This window comes from Panonychus citri, unplaced genomic scaffold, assembly GCF_014898815.1.
Source record: "Panonychus citri isolate SS breed McGregor unplaced genomic scaffold, ASM1489881v1 Contig00143, whole genome shotgun sequence".
Classification (NCBI taxonomy): domain Eukaryota; kingdom Metazoa; phylum Arthropoda; class Arachnida; order Trombidiformes; family Tetranychidae; genus Panonychus; species Panonychus citri.
The window spans coordinates 1,413,321-1,426,558 of record NW_026515548.1 but is presented as its reverse complement, the minus strand read 5'-3'; the positions used below and the strand labels follow the sequence as shown (position 1 = coordinate 1,426,558).

At 30.3% G+C, this 13,238-nt stretch overlaps 2 protein-coding genes across 3 annotated transcripts; one reads left to right on the top strand and one right to left on the bottom strand.

Moving 5' to 3' along the window:
- Positions 1-671: 671 nt before the first annotated feature.
- On the top strand, positions 672-3,520 carry LOC128396163 (serine/threonine-protein kinase WNK3-like). Of its 2 annotated transcripts, none has more exons than XM_053356702.1 (2): positions 672-829; positions 1,223-3,520. In XM_053356702.1, exon 2 carries the CDS (start codon positions 1,292-1,294, stop codon positions 2,951-2,953), a length of 1,662 nt encoding a protein of 553 aa, XP_053212677.1. In that variant the 5' UTR covers positions 672-829; positions 1,223-1,291; the 3' UTR covers positions 2,954-3,520. The 2 variants fall into 2 exon arrangements, with proteins under 2 accessions (XP_053212677.1, XP_053212676.1); XM_053356701.1 differs by having other exon boundaries at positions 687-975.
- Positions 3,521-6,611: 3,091 nt separating this feature from the next.
- LOC128396167 (proclotting enzyme-like) lies at positions 6,612-9,105 on the bottom strand. The gene is made up of 6 exons (XM_053356704.1): positions 8,860-9,105; positions 8,139-8,639; positions 7,969-8,048; positions 7,592-7,879; positions 7,249-7,512; positions 6,612-7,177 (listed from the first exon to the last, which is right to left on the bottom strand). Exons 1-6 carry the CDS (start codon positions 8,939-8,941, stop codon positions 7,016-7,018), a joined length of 1,377 nt encoding a protein of 458 aa, XP_053212679.1. The 5' UTR covers positions 8,942-9,105; the 3' UTR covers positions 6,612-7,015.
- Positions 9,106-13,238: the final 4,133 nt, after the last annotated feature.

Sequence of the window (13,238 nt, the reverse complement as noted above, 5' to 3'; positions counted from 1 at the left end):
TATTTTATTATCCTTTTAACAACCCAACTTTGTACTTCGAATACGAAACATTCCCAATCATTATCAATAATACACAAGAAATTGTAAGCGGCACTTTATAAGCTGCACCGAACTCGATCGAGTTCGAGAAGATCGAAACACATAAATTTGATTAGTTACACAGTTTCTATTTCTCTCTCTTCCTCTGATTGCTGTTTAATTATCTTAACCAGTGATTAATTTTTCTCTTCATTAGTTTCTACAATTTCTAATTGTGACTAATTAATAGCAACTTATCGCTTATTCTATTTGGAGTTTCTTCTTCTAACTCGTTTCTACAAAAGAATAATCATTTTTTTGTTCTATTCTATTTTCTCAGCTTCTCTTTCGCCGATTTCTTTGTTCGTTTATCATTTTGATTGTTTTTCTTTTTCTCTTTTTCTCTTTTTTTCCATTTTATTAATGTTCTGCTTTGTTGCTTCTAAATAACAGTTTTATCATCACATGTTATCATTAACTTACATTAGTTAATTAGAATTTTCATTACATCTTTTAGTTAATATAAAGAATCTTGAACAATTTAATAAGAGAAAAATTATTTTTAGAAACTTGAGTTTTTTCAAATTCGCCTGAAATTGCGCTCGAGTAAAACTTCTGTAATCGCACGTAAGGGGCGACACTTTACCGATTACTCTCAATTTTGGTTCACTCAGAATTGAACAATTTTCATGTTACATCAATTTTTTTATTTTCATCTCATTTCTGTTTTTATTTTGATTAATTGTGTCGTAATTACTGTGCTTCAAATTAACTAATTGTCTGTTCTAAAAATTTTCTCTCTTTACTTGGGGTATGATATTGACTCTTTTTAATTCACACTAATTTTATCTCAAGTTGTTTAATATTGTGTTTTACTAATCTCATCATCATCATCATCATTATTCATCATCGTGATGATGTTGATGATGATGCTCATTAATTGGACCAGTTGAATCAGTTGAGTCAATCAGTCTACATACACACATCTCTCTTCACATCTTCTATCTATTTTCCTCTTCTTCTTTTTTTCGTTTTATGTCTTCATTTTTCTCTTTCTCTTTTTTCTCTCTTCCTCTTCTTCTTTTCTCTTCTCTTTAATTCTCTTTTTCTTCTTCTCAACTTTGCATCCTCTCTCTCTTTCTCTTCCCATCTCTTATTATTATTCTTATATTCTTGGACTTTTATTTGGTTGGTGTTGTAACAGGTTCCAGTTTACCAGTTATCCTCTTCTCTTTCATCCCTTTTTTTTAAAAAAAATTCTATTTTACTGCAAATGGCAATGTATCCTGACAATCCATTTGTCAATGACGGATGTAAGAAACAGCCCGATGAAAAGTCCAGTGAACCAACCGAGGAAAAAATAACAGAACAGTCCAACGAGAATGTAACAGAACAGCCAAATGTAAAGGTAGCAGAACAGTCTGATGAAAAGGTTGTTGTTGATCAACAACAACAACAACAACAACCAACAGTCATGGAGAAAACTGAAACAGAGAAACCAGTGAAAAATGGTAACAATAATCATGTGGAAGATAGTGATGATGGAGAAGATCAAATAAATGCAGCCGAATCATCTCCCGATGGGCGATTTCTTAAATTTGAACAAATTGGCCGTGGATCATTTAAAACAGTCTATAAGGGTTTGGATACCCAAACTGGAGCCGCTGTGGCCTGGTGTGAGCTTCAAGAAAGTCTATCTAAATGTGAGAGACAACGATTCCGTGAGGAAGTTGAAATGCTTAAAGGTTTACAACATTTCAATATAGTGAGATTTTATGATTATATAGAGGTTAATACGCCAAACCGAAAGTGTCTAGTCTTAATAACGGAACTGATGACCTCTGGTACCCTTAAAACATACTTAAAACGTTTTAAAAAGATAAACATTAAAGTGTTAAAATCTTGGTGCCGTCAAATTTTAAAAGGATTAAACTTTTTACATTCACGAACACCACCAATCATTCATAGAGATCTTAAATGTGACAATATATTTATTACCGGTACTAATGGTTCAGTTAAAATTGGTGATCTTGGACTTGCAACATTAAAAAATCGTTCATTTGCCAAAAGTGTTATCGGTACACCAGAATTTATGGCACCCGAAATGTATGAAGAGCATTATGATGAATCGGTTGATGTTTATGCTTTTGGAATGTGTATGCTGGAAATGGCCACAGGAGAATATCCATATTCAGAGTGTTCCGGTCCAGCGCAAATATATAAGAAGGTGACCTCAGGTGTACCACCGGCAAGTTTTGATAAGGTAGAGAATCAAGAAATTCGTGATATAATTGGAATGTGCATTAGATTGGATAAAATGGAAAGACCAACGGTTAAAGAGCTTCTTCAAATGGACTTTTTCCAAGAGAATACTGGATTTAAGGTTGAATTTGTTAACGAAGAGGAAAGTATTAACAGTTCGAGTAATAAGATTGAATTCCGGTTAATTGTTACCGATCCCAAAAAGAGATCAGATAAATACAAGGAAAATGAAGCAATACAGTTTTACTTTGAAATCGATAAGGATAACGCGGATGAGGTCGCATTGGCCCTTGTGGCAACGGGTTTCCTGATGGAGGAAGATGTTCGTACGGTCGCTTTATTGATTCGTAATCAGTTGAGCACTTTACTTCGTAATCGACAGCAGAAATTAAATAAAGCCATGCAAGAAGCAGCCAAAGAAGCTCAAGAAACTCAGAATGCTCAGAATGCTCAGGATACTCAAGTTTGTTTTCAACAATTAGCTCAACAACAGCAACAAATGCAACACCAACAACAGCATATAGAAAATTTAAAACAAGAGTTACATAAATTAACAACCTTATTAGTTAATAGTAAATTAAAAGACGCAGAAACTCAAACTGAATCTAAATTATCAACCGATGTTGGTGTAAATACCAATCCAGTTGTGATCATGGGAGATGCTGGTAAATGATGAGGATGCTTTTTAAAGTGATGCTGTTTCTTTTTTCTGTCAACAACCACAACAACCACATCAACAACATCAACAACAACAACACCCACACACCCACACACACACACATACACATCCACATATAAACAAACACACACGCACACGAGGGATTCAACCATTAACCACAACACAGATGAATACATATGATAGAAGATGAGAAGAAACTAAAGTGATCTAATTACTAATCATCGTCATCGCCAGTAATCAAATTGCGAGAAAACTTTTTCGAACATTTTTGGACTAAAAAGCGAAATTTTCGACCGGAAAATGAAAAAAAGAATTTTTTATATTTAATAAGTTCCAACAAGAAAAAGTAATGGTTGGTGATTAAAGAAGAAAAAAATTAGTCGATCATTTGAAATGATCAACAATTTAAAATTCTATGTGTGTGTATTAATTTGGCAAAAGAAAAAGTTAATTAATTGAAATTTGCTTTTCTTGCATGATAATTAATACACTCTAATTTAGACAATCAAGATTACCCTTTTTAAACAATTAAAATTTATAAATAGTTATACAAACAATCAATTGAAAGTAGAAAACAATTAAATGAACATGTAAGTTCAAATATAATTACTTACATTAAGTAAATCATGAACAAATTGTGATCATTTTGTTAATTGTTTTCTTCAAAATCAGATGATCCATCGGTTTTTTTTTCATTGAGAATCAAAATCTGTTAATTGAATCAATTTAATTACGATCAAAATCATAACAGAATCAACATCTAATTAGAGAACGACTCTTCTCAATTGATGTCATTTCGCCTTCGAACTTGAAGAATCGGTTTTTCGAGTTTTCTTTTTAATTGTGATTAATTAATCTTCCATTGGAAGGAATTTAAATGTCCTTCACTTTGTAATTAATGTTAAAGGTTAATTAACATGAGAAAATAACAAATAATTTCCTTGTTATTATTATGCTTTTTTCTATTATTTTTTGTTTTGTTCTCTCAACAATCAAATTGTTCTCGTTCTATTTTCTCTTAATTGTCGTTGATTAATTAACTAGATATTCGAACCCTTGAAATGATAGTTGGTTTTCTTTCTCTTTTTTCGTTCTTTTTTTCGATTAAAAATTGTATTGTTTCAAATTCGAATAGAAAATTTCATGGTTATTCAAATTCTCATTGAATTTGATTAAGTGTATCACTTAATCACAATCATAGATTCGTAGTTTGATTCGTTAATCAATCAACTGTGAATTCATTAAATTTGATGAATATCAATTGGAAGTAAATTAATAATTATTTTTCAATCAGATAGTCAATCATGTGTTCATCTAATTAGCAATTCGCATTGATTGTTTTTCTAATTGTTGTGAAAAAAAAACAACACCAATTAATTGAAAAGTAATGAAACAAATTAAAAATAAATTGATTTGTTTCAACAATTAAATATTTTTATTTCTCATTGGAAAATCAAACAAGAAAGACAGTTAGATACATGGAAAGTTAATTGTTGTCAACAATTCAATGACAATTAAACATCATCGAGCTCAGAAATGATTTGCATTTAATTGTTTCTTAATTTCTAAAGGTTTGATTAAGGTATTAATTGTGGATTAAGCTATTAACACTCTGTGACAATTTAAGTTTCAATTGTTATTTACAGATTGATTAATTCCCTCTGAATTCAGTCAACAATTAATTATTTTTTTTTGCAGATGATTTATTTTAAAATACCAAACAAATATCAAACAATCAGTTAATTTTCATGAATGAGTCATAATGAAATTCAATCAATAATAATGATATTGACTTAATTGCTTACATTATTTTTTAATTGCAATGACTTCCTGATTTTTCAACCTTCTCGTTTTTAATTGTAACTTTATTTTGTTTCGCTAACAATTAAATTAGATTGTAAATTGCCAACGTTAATTGGGTCTCTACTGTCCTTGATTGTGAATATAAATTGTCTAAAATTGAAGAGACATTTTTAATCATCAATCTAATCAACACTCACTAAACATGTGATTGAAGTTTAATCACAATCAATTGATCAAATATCACGACAAAAGGATAAACTTGATAAAAAAACTAATAAGTGTTAATTTAAGTCTAATGATTAAAATTCATGGTTGATTGTTTCATTTGCTGATTGTAAAATTAACATAATCAATAGTTTAACTAAACAATTCTAATTAAAAGTTGATGATTGTTTAACCATCGAGTGTACTGGTTAACCTAATCAAATTAATCTCTAATTGTTGATAGTTTTCATCTTAGTGGATTAAATTATCCTCTAATTATTGATGATTTTTCGTTAATTGTTACTGATAATTTATCCATATCGGAAGAAGCTTGTAGAAATTATTAAATTGATAGTAATTACTTTAATTGTCCTTGATTGTGTGTCCTTCAAGTTTAATTGAATGAAAAAAATATCTAATGTTTAGTTGATCAAAGTAAATTGTTGCTTTTGTTATTTTTCATTGTTGGTTGATTGTTGACAATGATGATCAATCAGATTCTGTTTGTTGTCAGAAAGTTAATCAACTGATTAAGAGATTTAACTGAAGATTAGTTGATTAATTAAGCCAATTGGATTATAAAGTGATGACAATTTAATCTTAATGTGATTAGAATTAGATAATTGTCAAGTTGATTGATATTTCGTCGCAATAATTTGACCATTCGAGCGGTAGAAAGGTCAGATTTATGTGACATCCCGTCCGGGGAAATGTTAATCAATTAACTGGAAGTAATCATTTGATTGTTGTCATCTTATTGGCGAGTAAATCTAATCAATTGACAATTACATCAATCAATTTGATTCATGAATCGATCTGATTGATTAACTTTTTTGTTCTACATCAAATCTTATGATATTCAATCAATGATCTCAATTAACAAGGAGACAATTTAGTTAACTAATATTTAAATTAGAAAAGTCTGAGCAAATAAAACAATCGAAAGGTTAATTTGATTCACTGAGTCAATCTATCGACAATTAAATCATAATGGTTAAGATAAAATTAGTTTGATTATTATTGTTTATCAGTGATTGTTATTATTCAAAGATTATTACTAGAAAATACCTTTAATTGTAATTACGATTTGATGACAATTTATGATTAAATTTCTTGATCAGAGAAAGAAAATATTTCTCTTACATTAATTAACGTGACAATTAATTGATATACAATCAAATTGCTCTTGGTTACCCAAAGTCTTAACTTGGTTATTATCAGTTTACTTTCATTCAAATGACATTATCTATTAAGTTGATTGTCATTATGATTAAATCAAGTCAACTAAATCTACGTAATCATAACAATAAAATTGAATAATCATCAATTTAATACTGATAATGTCAGTTAATTAATCGATGATCAACTTTATTCAACCTTCATTATCAAAGGAAAAAGAGATGAGTTGGAATCAGGAACGAAAACAAAGACAAATTCAGATAATTTAACTTAATTAGTTTTCTGAGTGATTTAATTAATCTTAATCAGAGTATAATTGTTAATTGAAACATTAAAATAATAAACAATTGAATTAATCAACTATTGAGAAATAAATTTGTCAACTTTTTACTCCTTTTGCCAATAGATGGCGGTAGCTGCCGACAATCAATTTTAATTGTTAAAATTTGATTAAACTTAACACTAATCGAGTAAAAAGTTTAGTTTAATGGTTATCTTTAATTGTAAACAATTGAAATCAATTTGTCATTGAGTTGAAAAAACTTTGATATTTACAATTTTGTAATTTTTAAAGTTTTATCCCTTTTGAGAGTACAATCAATTTAATTGTAATCTAAATTATAAAAGTTCCGAGTGAGTATTTGACCTGGAAGAAGTAGATTCATCAATAATGATGATTAATAAACAAAAATTATGAAGATTTAAAATAATTAAGATGAGTCTTTGCCGAGAGGAGAAAACAAATTAAACACTAAACCATTAGTGAAATTAGACTTTGATTTTTTTTGGATGAAAGTTGTTTTGGATTGGTAATTAATTTACTTGTTCCATTTAAATTTAATCATGAAATAAGGATCGATTTCCTCTTCACTATTCAAGGTTCTTCTCAATCCAATCGAGAAATTCAGGAACCCGAGTATAAACACCGGGAAAACCAGGAGTTGCACATCTCCGTCCAAATGAAACTATTCCCATCAAATACCATTTTCTCATTGAATTATCAAACATAACCAGTGGACCTCCAGAATCACCCTGAAAATATTAATATCATAATTATAGATGGATCATTTGATTAATTACCATGATAGAATTTAATTTCTTACCTGGCACGAATCTCGTGTAGCACCAACATTACTTGCACAAAGGTAAACATTACTAATTGGAACCCATTTTTTGAAAGCATCTTTACAATATTCTTGGGGGACAATTTCAAAACTCGCTTGAAGTAATACTTGACTTGATGGACCGTTGAACGAGGTTCGACCCCACCCTGTAATTGTAGCACTTCGTCCGGTTATATTTCCAAATCGAAAAAGTTGAGAATCATAAGGTAAACATATTGGTGCCATTCTTTCATTAAAAGTGACCTAAAATAAGTTCCAAAAGAATTAATCTATTAGTTTTTTTATATGGAAAAGTAAATAAAATCTTAGATTGATTAATTACCTTTTCGCTTAATACAATTAGAGCGATATCATTTCTATAAGTCTTGGGATCAAATGCGTCATGAATTTTGATTGTTTGAACTGAAAAATCTTTAACTGCATCATCTTCAGAATCGTTTTCAATATCATGTTCACCTAATCTTACAATTACTTTTGATGGATCACGAACAGAACCGATAGCCGAAGATTCGTAGACACAATGAGCAGCAGTTAAAATAACATTATCGGAGACCAAAGTTGCCCCACATTGGGAGGTTTTAGCGCCGTTTTCATCAAACATGAGAGCAGCCTAACGAAAGACAAGGAAATAAACAAGTAAACAATTAAATTACATCGCAAGTAAGCAAGAACGTAGGTAAAAATAGAAGATTATCTAACCATCCATGGCCAAGTTCCAGGTTTAGCGGGAACTCCACCAACGATTCGCGTCTCTGCTTGTTTATTGACACCACATTCGGCTAAATGGATAAAAAGGAATAGAAATAAAATTTCAATAGACAAATGTAATAATTTAGAGGAAAAAATGAAACAATGTACATAATACTCACTAGAAGGTAATTTATCCGGGATTCTGAGTTTAATGTCTTCCTTTTTCAAATTTCCATTTGGTTTATTGAAAGTTTCAAAAGTGGATTTAGTTGGTTGTGGTCTTGGTGTAACAATTACATGGGAAGAGGAACCATTTCCCTCTTCACTTCCATTCTCACCTTCACCATTACCATTAACCTGAGATTCGGGGACTACACCATGGGGATTGATACTTGATGATTCTTTTGATGGTTTATTGGAAGGTAAAGGTACCAATGGATCACCACCATTTACATTTCCATTGTTATCAAAACCATTTGAGGAAGGGCAACACAATTTAGGTGTAACACCATCAAAACCACAAATTGAACCTCTTAAAATATTTAAATTACGCTCATGTTTCAAGATGGAACACGAAGTAATTGGTAAACAAGTTCCTCGGCCACCTTGAAATGTTTTACACAATTGACCATCCAAATTATCTTCTGGTTTACTATCTTCTTCATCAGATGGGAAAACAACTAGGAAAAAAAGAACAAATAATCAGAAGAACAAATAAACAAATTGAAAAAAGAACAAAAAACAAGAGAAAAGAAAAAGAAAAAGCCAAAAATTAAGAAGAGAACAAATAAAAAAAGATGACCAATGGGTTAATTTTTCTTTTTTCTTCCAAATGACAGAAATAAATTAACCGAAGACAATAGAACAAAAAACTCTCCAGTTCTCAATTACTAAACTTACTTTGTCTCTTAACCACTAGACAATTTGCTAATTGTAAAAGAAATAAATTAACAATTAGAAAAATTAAACCAACGATTCTCATTCTTTCCGACAATTGAAAAAAAAGTAATCAAATGAAGACGAACAGCAACAATTAGAATGTAAATTAAATAAAACAGTTAACTGGGACAAAAATATTCTGAAATTCAGAGAAAATCAATTAAATCTCAAATTAATTAACCAAAAAAAAACGAAACTAATTTGGAAATTGAAAAGTAACAATCAAGATGAAAAAACGATTAACAAACAAAATTTACTTTCCAAAAGAAAATCGTAACTAGTGACATCTAGCGAGGAAAGAAAAAATCTAATTTCCACTGTACATGGAAATTAATTTTCAGCGGAAATAAATTGTCGGAGGAAATGAACTGAAATTCTAAGTTACAATTAAAACTCAGTGACAATTTCCAATTATTGATTAATTGGAAATCAACTAAAATATTCAATAATTGGAAATAAAAAATTCGTCATTTCATCTATTTAACTCATCGATAGATGGAGTTACTTATGTTTTCCAAATTTTTTCCTTTTCAATTCAGTAGATGGAAGCACTTGTGATAAGAAGCTTTTATTAAATTCAATTGGTAATTGAAACACAATTAACGACAATTTAAATTTTTTTTCTCTCTGAATTGATTGAATATAAGTAGAAGATGATAGTTACCAAGAATTAGAATTAAATCCTGTGGAAATGACAAGTTACTAGGATAACGATTCGAAAACATCTCAATCGCAAAAAGGTAACCAATACATAAGGGTTACTATGGTTATGGATAATCAATAATTTTGATTAAACCAAAAAGTTAGTTACAATTAAAACCAATACATAATTATCCTTTATTATCCTTTGATAGGACAATTAAGAGAAAGTAAGTCTTTTAATTGTTTACAATTGATGTTCTACTTCAGGTAAATTTAAGATCATTTATAATCATCTGGTCGACATCACTAATGAACATTTTGGTCCAAACTCGAAGTGAATTAAAGATCAGTTTTTGTCGAGATCAAGAGTAGATCTCAAAGCTATTGGAAATATTTAATACTTTTAATCCACAAATAGGTAAACCAAAGAATTGAAATCATGGCGATAATCACAGGTGATCAACTGGACTTTGTGGTTGGACGCAGATTGAAGCCGATACCGAATGGGAAAAAGCTACTGGACGGTCATCATATCGAACTGGTCCAATTATCGATATAACTTCAGGAACTCTTGATGGACATTACCTTAAATTAGACTCTCAAAATTTAGATCCAGGGTCTCGAGCGTTGATTTCAACACCGAAACTTCCGCTTCCTTCAAAAAGCAACAGTTTTTGTCCCAACTTTGGCTATTCTATGTGGGGAAAACATCTCAAACTTTTCTAAAAGAATCACAAAAACCGAAATGATGTCCAATTAATTGTTCTAAATCAATTAGATTTTCTTAATTACATTTTCCATTCTCCTTACATTGGTGATTGAAACAATTTCATTTGAAATAATCAAAAACCAACCAGAAAGTAATCTGTTAGAATCAATTAATTGTCAATCAGAAAAATCAATGATCAAGTTTTAAGAAAAAAAAAAGTTACATTTATTTACTTTTCTACTAAAAATCAACTGATTGTTGTATATTTTGGGTTAATCATTAGAAGTGAATTTTCAATTGGGATGAATAATTAAATAATGGAACTAAATTTCAGGGCAATCATTTCAATCAAGAACAAGAAACAATATCAAAGTTAATCAACTAGTTAATCGTGATGATAATCAAATACATTGTAACTGTTAATTGTTGTATTAATCTTTGCCGTGAGGAATTAACCTAAATTATTAATCACTACCAATCTAATTGTTAGTTAAACAAGAAAACTTGTAAACAACAATTAAGCAAATTAATCAAATTAAAAAAGGATTGGTTGAAATAAGTTAGTTGATTAAAAATTAGCACCAATTCAAACCAATGTCAATCATTGATTAACAATCAATTTTGTCAAAAGTTAAATTGAACAATTTAACAAATTAAATCATTTCCAACAGAATTAAAAATGTAAATTAATTGTTAATTGTTCTTAAAGAGTAAAAATATGAAAAATATCGTGATTTAAAGTAAATTTACTAAATCATGATTTAAATTATATTGATTAGTGATCGTAAACCTAATCATTAGAATCAATTAATTGAATATGTAAATTGTTACTCTTTAAATTGAACTATTGAACCTTTTTTTGTGAAAACTGATTATCAGCAATTAACGAAAAAGTTTGCAAATTGTTGAGCTTTGATTAAGATTAAATTTGATTATCTTGGAGTGAAAACTTTTCCATTGTGACAATTTGAATGATTTAACAACAATTGATCAAGATGAGACAATTAAACAGCACCATCACCGTAGTAAATTGTATCTTTTGTAATTGGTGAACAATTAACAATTGTAACAATTAAAAGAAAAGGGCTATAAGGTTGAGATGAGAGTTAATTGTTGTTGATACAAATTGTTAATAAAATTGATGATTCTTTTGATTTTTGATAACTTTCTGGTTTCCCAAATTAAATACAAATAAAAGTAAACAGAGACATGAATTTATATTTCGAGTTATTTGCGTTAATTGTTGCGATAATAGGAAATGTTAACCGTGAATTAATTGTTATTGTTTTGCTCGCAATCAATGATAATCAGTAAATTGGTCACGGATTGAACATGAATAATGATTAATGGTAATAATGAATAAGATAACATGGTAAACGTATTTAGAATCAATGATTTGTGGATGTAACTTTATAAGAGGAAGTGAGTGTGAAGTGGAACCAAGTCATGTCATTATCATCATCATCTTCGGTGTATCTTCATCTTAATCATCATCTTTGTAGCATCATCGTCATCAGTAAATTTTGGTAATAAAGTAGAGAGAGAGAGAGAGATGGAGATGAAGGATGAAAGATGAAGATGAGGCTTAAAATTTGGATGATTAGTGAGAAGAGAGAGATAATATTTTGGTGTAAATTTCGCAGAAAATTGCAAATCTGGTTAAAAGATTTTGTTTTCTGTATGTTGACCATAAGTTTGGAGCGAAAAAAAGTTTTCTTCAAAATCCAAGGAAATTAAGATGATTCTCGATTGCTAATGAAGATCATTAAGTGAATTAATTCCATATTGATTTTAATTAAGCTGCAATTTGATTGTAGGGACACGTTGAGTGGCCATGTTTGTTGTATTTCCATGAGAATTAAGGAGAAGAAGAAAATGAAACTCATATGTTCGGATACTAGAGAGAAAAAGCTTAAGGCTTAATATTAAAATTACACAGAGGATGAGGAGGAAAAGATGAGGATGTAAAAAAGGTCGAGGTCAAATGAAGGGAAAGTTTTATGTTATTAGACAAAGAATATTGAAGCGAAAGAGAGAGAGAGAGAGAGAGAGAGAGAGATGAGTGAGAAGATAAGTTTTTGATAGAAAAATGGATGAAAGGGAAGAGAAGGAGGAAGAGAGAGGGAGTAAATGATCATTTATAATTGAGAGATGATATCGAATGGATAAAATTGGATAAATGTAAATACCGTTGGAGATTTTTAATCTTGGGTGAACAAAAGATCCATTGGCCAATCCAAGTCCGAATTACAATAAAGTCTTCGAGGATAACGGGGGGCAAAGGGCGATAAAGTGGGTAAACATAACGGCTGGAAGAGAGTGAGAGGAGGAAGAGAAGGAGGATGAGGATGATGAGCAATATCTATGAAGAGCGAGAGAGAAAGAGATGTTAAAGGTTAGCGTCTTTTTGATGGGCTTGAAGATGACGATGTAACCATAGAGAGAGTGATTTACGCCGAGGGAGGATGAAGATGAGAGTGAGCTGAATGTCCTCCATTCTTTTTTTTCTGCATCAATTTATTTTCCAAAGATAAACCATATTGGGTGGTAACTTGAAGGTTCGAAGCGGGTAAAACTCGTGGCTCGTTAATGCTCCGTTAGAAAGATCGGGGGTCACAGTCTATTTTCTCTTAAAATCCCTCCTTTTCTTTTTCTCTCCTTTTCTCACTCGTCATCAACGCCATTATCATCATCATCATCATCATCATTTTCTCTCCCCTTTTCTGAATATATCTTCTTTTTTTTCATTAAATCTTCTCCTTTTTTTGTGTGTGTATCGACCTCATTTGGTGAAAAAAGTTTACTCATTGTGACCTTACAGTCCGATGCGTTGAATGCGTTAATCTGACGGTGTTCATGTTGTATCTTCGTTGTATCGAGATCTCACTTTACTCACCAAGTTTCTGCTCACTGTTCTCACTCTCTTTTTTCTTCCGTTGTTCATCATTATCATCATCATCATCCAACAACAGTAACAATCATTGCGAGT

Coding starts and splice junctions, on each gene's coding strand:
- LOC128396163 (XM_053356702.1), top strand. CDS start 1,292: ATGGCAATGTATCCTGACAATCCATTTGTCAATGACGGATGTAAGAAA.
- LOC128396167 (XM_053356704.1), bottom strand. CDS start 8,941: ATGAGAATCGTTGGTTTAATTTTTCTAATTGTTAATTTATTTCTTTTA. Junction 8,640..8,859: donor TCTAGTGGTTAAGAGACAAA/GTAAGTTTAGTA, acceptor TTTTTTTCCTAG/TTGTTTTCCCATCTGATGAA. Junction 8,049..8,138: donor CCCGGATAAATTACCTTCTA/GTGAGTATTATG, acceptor TTATCCATTTAG/CCGAATGTGGTGTCAATAAA.